Source organism: Acanthisitta chloris, unplaced genomic scaffold, assembly GCF_000695815.1.
Source record: "Acanthisitta chloris isolate BGI_N310 unplaced genomic scaffold, ASM69581v1 scaffold15740, whole genome shotgun sequence".
Lineage (NCBI taxonomy): Eukaryota > Metazoa > Chordata > Aves > Passeriformes > Acanthisittidae > Acanthisitta > Acanthisitta chloris.
This window is the reverse complement of record NW_008653473.1, coordinates 1592-8162: the sequence shown is the minus strand read 5'-3', so window position 1 is coordinate 8162 and position 6571 is coordinate 1592. Positions and strand designations below refer to the sequence as shown.

At 44.6% G+C, this 6571-nt stretch overlaps 1 protein-coding gene across 1 annotated transcript in view; it reads right to left on the bottom strand.

The window, feature by feature from the left end:
* Window positions 1-1188: 1188 nt before the first annotated feature.
* YIPF1 (Yip1 domain family, member 1) overlaps window positions 1189-6571 on the bottom strand; it is a 5932-nt gene continuing 549 nt past the window's right edge. The window contains exons 2-8 of the mRNA XM_009081204.1: window positions 5662-5742; window positions 5470-5557; window positions 5229-5345; window positions 4090-4256; window positions 3327-3509; window positions 2325-2419; window positions 1189-1248 (exon numbers count right to left, since the gene is read on the bottom strand). Of these exons, the coding sequence (XP_009079452.1) occupies window positions 2330-2419; window positions 3327-3509; window positions 4090-4256; window positions 5229-5345; window positions 5470-5557; window positions 5662-5742 (726 nt within the window). The 3' untranslated portion in view covers window positions 1189-1248; window positions 2325-2329. The remainder of the gene's footprint in view (window positions 1249-2324; window positions 2420-3326; window positions 3510-4089; window positions 4257-5228; window positions 5346-5469; window positions 5558-5661; window positions 5743-6571) is intronic.

The window sequence follows — 6571 nt, the reverse complement described above, 5'->3', positions numbered from 1 at the left end:
AGTGACGTCACGCGCGCCATGCGGAGAACTACAAGTCCCGTGGTGCCCCGCGCGGCCATGGCGGCCTCGGGGCGCTGCTGCTCGGGCCCAGAGGGGTATGGAGCTCCTGGAGTGGGTTCGGTGCAGGGCGATACAGGGCTGGGGCATCTCTCCTACAGGGCTGAGGGAGCTGGGCTGGTTCAGCATCCACAAGAGATGACCGAGAAGGACCTCGTTAAGGTATAAAAGCGCCTAACAGGAGGTGCCGGGAGGAAGGAGCCAAGCTCTGCTCGGTGGGGAACCAATAAAACAAGAGGCAATGGGCAGAAACTGTTAGGAACTGTAGTGATAGGTAACGGATTCAAATTGAAGGAGGGGAAATTTAGGCGGGTATTAGGAAGAAGTTTTTTCCTGTGAGGGTGCTGAGACACTGGCACAGGTTGCCCAGGGAGGTTGTGGCTGCCCCAGCCCTGGCAGTGTTCAGAGCCAGTTTGGATAAAGCCTTGAGCAACCTGCTCTGGTGGGAGATGTCCCTGCTCAGGGCAGGGGGTTGGGGCTAGATGATCTGTAAGGTCCATTCCAACCCCTATGATGCAGAAAACTTCCACCTAAACACATGAAAGAACTTTAGTGTGTGGATGCAACACACTGGAACAGATGGCCCAGAGAGGTCATGGATTCTCCCTCATTTGAGATATTCCAGAACCATCTGGAAACAATCCTGTGCCATGTGCTCTAAGATGACCCTGCTTGAGCAGGGAGGTTGGACCAGTGACCCACTGTGGTCCCTTCCAACCTGGCCCAGTCTGTATTTCTGTGAGCAGGAGCTACTCCCAAAGTTGCAGCATGGAACTGCCTCAGGGAAGTTCACTCCTGTCACATCTCCATCAGACCTCTGACCAAACCCTCCCCACAGCTCTGGAGTAGGAGCATTAGATACCTCAAGCAAAAAAACATAGATCTCAAACTGCCTTCAGAACACTTTATTCAGAGGCAAAACAGTGTGGAGTGTGTAAATAGAATTTAAAAAAAAAAAAACCAACAACAAAACCCAAACAAAAACTGCTGTAATAGACTGGGGTCAATGTTTCACTCCCCTCATGGAAGCAGTCAGTCTCCATTGAGCATGGAGATGGCCATATGTCCATGGGGCATCACTGTATGTCTTGCTATGAAAAATATCCCCCATTCTTGCAGTTTCCATGGTCTTCAGTGAAAACATAAGCTAAAATAAAATGACTGTACAGATGGGGAAACCATCACTGTAATCTGAAAGAGACACATAACTCCTGTGAACATTCCAGCCTCTCACACAATGAATACTGAAATTCATTACTGTTGGGTTGATTCTTATTAGGATGACAAACGGATTTTGCAGGAGGAAAGACACTAAATCTGACCTGTATGATTGGATTGTGTCATTTTTCATGACCATATTTGCCAGGCATATTTGGCCTTTATTCAATGATTGATTTATTTAAATCTAATGTATCTTCTACTCAGTAAATACTCTGATTTACGCACACACACACAGAGAGTTGTGGCTGGTGCACTTGGAGAGGCCTGGCCTCTGCTTGTGTATTAGCCTCTTCCTGGACCAGCTCCACAGAATTATCCAACAAAATCCAAGTGACATGTGCTCCTGGCAGCACTCCCAGCTACCAGGAAGCAAACCCTAAACTATCCCACACAAGGAATGCAGTCTGTAGGGATGCCTCAGGCTCTGAGTGAGCCCTGCCCAGGGCCCGCACAGATCTAACACACACACACACACACACACACACCCACCCACACACACCCACCCACACACACACCCACACCCCCACACCCCCCTGCTGCTCTGGAATAGTCACAAACATCAAGGGTAAAAAACCCAATTTGCTTTTTACATGAAAATGAAAGAAAACCAGGAGTGTAACAGTTTATTGCTTAAGTTGCACATGTGCAGTACAAATTCAACTAAATGCTTTTGGCTTTTTGTAAGAGATTGAGAGGGAAAAAATCCTTGAAATGACCTGTGTGATTGAGCTTATTTATTTGTGCGTTTCTTCCCAAAGAGTAAACCTCAAAGAAAAGAAAGATAATATGTGTTTGTTCCTCAGTCTTTCGCATTTTTATGGCCATGCTTAAAACAACTGAAACAAAGTGAATAAATGGTATTTATATATATAAATGCATATATTTATATATAGATTTATAACTATCTATCTATATCTATCTATTTATAGACTCCATTTGGCAAAACTGGTCTGTTAAACCCTTTCCCCCCTCAACCACAGTGATGGGAAAAAGTTCCAAGATGTCTGTGGTGATTACAGAAAAAAAAACTTAGGTTGGATTCTTACCTTATTTAGTGACTCTTTGTTATTACCGTTGTTGCATTGTGAGCAGGGATAATAGGTGCAGGAAAATCCAGTTCAGGGGCATCAAAAAAGTATGCCTAGAGTATTACAGAGGAGAAAGAGACTGTTCAGAGAGAAACAAACAGAGCCACCTCATCCCAGCTCTTTCCTTCCATTCCACTGATCACGAGGTACAAACAAAGCACTGAAATGCCAAATTTCAGTCCTTTTTTTTTTGTTTCTATCAGATTAGAAACAGTCAGTTAAAATGGTGCTCTGAACTGTACTTTTAAATGTAACAGTTAGCAACCAAGGCCTTTGAAAAAGACCTGCACTGGAGAGGACTGGATTGCAGACCCAACAGAGTTGTGTTTTGCTGTCACCTCCCTGCACAGATTTGTGAGGAGACAAATCTATTCACCCTGGAAGCTGTGGGGAACAGAACTGAAGCCTGGATGATACCCTTCTACCCACTGCAATCAAGAGAACACAAAATTGAAGTACTCATCATTGTATGTTTCAATGGCATCAGGGGCTTCTGTTTTTCTACCACTGACTTTGAGTATGAAAACAAACCTACCAAAACTCCTAAGCACACACTTTATGTTGAACATTTAATCCCTTTAAAGGACTAAGCACAGTACTCATTGGAATAAAGTGGATACTATAGAGATTAGTGCTTCGCTGACACTGTGATGAATTGCAGGTAAATTCAAGACTGTTCTGTGGGAGTTGGACTTGATGATCCTGATGGGTCCCTTCCAGCTTGAGATGTTCCAGGATTCTATAACTGATTACTGAATTTGTTACTAGTGAATTTGACACTGTCAAGGTCAGATTGGCATCGATTTTTGCTACACTTAAAATAACAGGAATTTTTACATTGGAGGTTTTTCAGCAGTACTATATTCAAAGGTTTTCCAGTGCCAGCCAAGCCCTCCTTCCCTGTACTATTACATGTCCCAGGAAATAACAGATTGGGGAAAAGGAAAGGCTGTGTCCTACCAAACAGCCAACTGCCAGCAGGGCGTGGAGCAGAACGATGGTGCCCACGGTGGCCAGCGCAATCCTCCGGTTGTCGTCTCGGACAGCAGGCCAAAAGGTCATGACCAAAACAGACCCTGAGAGGCACAGGGAAAAAGTCACCAGCACCCAGCGCACCAATTTCTGTGGAATGATCCATAAAATCTGTAAAAGGGAGGAAAAGGATGGTTAAAGAGGCTGTGTGAAATGAGGATCTATTTGTTCAACACATTGTGCGGTGACATTTCATCACTTCCAGCCAATTTGGGCACAAATTAACTCACACCCTACCTGACATACCTGTTATCTGAGGGAAGAGTAACAGCAGTGATGAGCTTTAGTCCCAGACATGGCAAGAGTGTCTGAGCTATGGCACTCCCTCCAAGGCCTGTCCCTGGCCAGAGTGGCCCAGGATGGTCCTTGCCAGGGAAACCTGTCCTTGGAGCCATCAGCATTGCCTCCTGCACACTGATGTCTGTACCCTGGGGACACACACATCTCAGTTCCTGCAGCTACCTCAGGCTGCCTGCCAGGCTCACCAGCAGCACCCTTGCTTGGATTTGTTGCCTCTGGGGAAATGACCTATCCTAGGCTTTTCAAGGCATCTTTACACAAGACAAGCTTCAACAAAAAGAGCAAATGATTTGCCCAGTCCCCAAGATTTTTACTAATATCAATAATATTATAAGAAACAGCAAATTTTCTCATCCAGACCATGAAAGATACACTCTATAGCCATACATACCGCTGTGGGAATGTAAATGAAGAGGGAGTAGCCATAGACACACACAATCTCCAGGAATGAGTAGGAGACAATGTTCATTACTTTACTGTTCCTCCACATCAGGAATCCCCAGAGAGCAAGGGGAACAAGCCAAGCATATGCATAAATCGTTGTAGCTGCTATGGACACTGGAAACAAGACAAAAGGTTTAGTGTTCTACTTAGAATCCAGTCAGAATCAAAGGTGTGGAAGCATTGAGCTTGAAAACTGGAGAGCTACCTGTGAAGTTACTTCCAAAATATAAAGCTTGAATTATTGATAAACTAAAAGCTTTGCATTTACCTCTAGTTTACACCCACTACTCTGCCAGCACTTAAAGTTAGTTTAAAAGACTTCAGAAAGAATTCTCCTGATATGTTCAGTTTCTTTATTACACCTGTACAAAATGCTGTTGGTTTCAGTGTGAAAGGAAGAGGCAGGGAAGAAAGGAAAGCTTGGTTAAAAATAGAAATTGGGCTACTAACAGCTAGTGTCAAATCTTAAATTATTCAAGTGACTGATTCCCAAGTGGCAATATTCTTCCCAGTACACTATGGATTCTAGAAACCAACAGAAGCTGTTTTCCTTTGCAGGGACAGCAGCTTCCTTCAGAACACATAGACAACTGGCTCCTCACTCTGAATTCTCTGGGGCACAGATCAGCTGAGCATCATTTGCTTATTTTTGAGTTTCCCAGAAGGTAACAACTTCCAGCCCTCACAGGTGATATGGGTAATACTCTAATACAGTAATTTTCTGCCTGAGGCCTACAGGTTCCTAGGAGGCCACAGGTCCAGAAAGGCACATACAAAAGCACCATGGTAGCCACTGCTGTGTTTTCCCTCTCTGCACCATGGGGCATTCACTCAGGCTAGAAAATAACTGCTCTAATTACTCCTGCTTGCTCTACTAAAACCATGTCACTACTTCATGCTCTGGAGGCACAGAGTTCTGCCAGTTGCAGTTCACTTGAAGGACTCATTTCTCCTGTCTAAAAATTTCAAGAAAGCAATCAGTTCAAAGACTGCTAAATCAAAGCTGTGACCTGCTTTTATATTACTTCACTAGCACATTAGAAAAAGGAACAAAAAACCCTAAACCCCATACAGCTACTTACAAACCTTTTCTGAACTCGGGCACATAGTGGTATGTTGGTTTGCCCAGGTGGATGAAGAAATTCGAGAGATTGCCACTAATAGCAATGGTGAAGACAAGTGTGGCACATATCCAAAAGGGACCTGCAAAGGAAAAAAGTTTCATAACAACTCCTCTGCCCTCTTGCTTTTTAAGGCTGGCAAGCAAAAAGAAATACAAACTCAAAACACTTAGCACAGAAAAGGACTTCTCACACCTTATACCTACCGTAAAGGTCAGGATTGCTGCGGATATACAGCCTTACAAAGTTCTTCCCTGGTACTGGGAACACTGAGCCTTTGATTCTGTCCAGGACCTGTAAAACATAGAGATTTGTCTGATTGTAAACGCAAGACAGGACAATAACCTCAATAGATAAATAAATCAGACAACAGTTCTCCCCTGGAGTGGAGTATTAACCTGATAAGTGTCCACATCGAAGAAGGTCTGGTAGTACTCGAATGTCCAGAAAGGGGCACTTTTCTTCTGTCCTGCAAGCAGCTGTATGGTGAGACAGACAATACGGAAGATGTTACAAGCACAGAATTTATGTATTACTAGCTCATTTACACATAGTTATGTGATTCCTGTACACAAACAGAAAACACACTTAGGAGGGTGGTGTTTCCTATGAATTATTTAGTGGTTTCCCTTTCCTTCTCTAATTTGTTAGCAGCTAGTCTCTTATCTTCCTGTAAGCAGAATCTGGCCTGAGGTCCTAAAGAGCATCCACATCATGTATAACACACACCCTCATCACATCACACGTTCCCTCACTGCCATAGAACCCCAGAACCACTGCCATGGGCAGAGACACCTTCCACTAGCCCAGACGGCTCCCCATCCAACCCAACCTAGCCTTGATCATTTCCAGGGATGGGGCATCCACAGCTTCTCTGGGCAACCTTTGCCAGTGCCTCACCAACCTCACAGAAAAGAATTTTTCCCTAATATCTAATCTAAACTACTCTCTGTCAGTGTGAAGCCACCTCCCCTTGTCCTGTCAGTATGTCCTTGTGCAAATAGTCTCTCTCCATCTTTCTTGTAGGACTCTCACTGATGGCTGCATTGGCTGAACCCTTCAGACATGGCCTGGTCGTTTCAAAGTTTCCTGCTCCCCTGCCAGAGCCACCAAACCTCGGCAGAGCCTACACAAGCACAGTGCTGGATTTTCAGCTGCTGCTGTGCTCATCGTCTGCCATATCTGCTCAGCTTAAATCACCACTGTTTCTGTACAACTTTCAAGGCTGCAAACCACAACAGCTCAAGAGCCAACACACTTCCTTCTGCCAATTCTGCTGCTGAGAGAGTACCCTGTGACAGAGAAGCA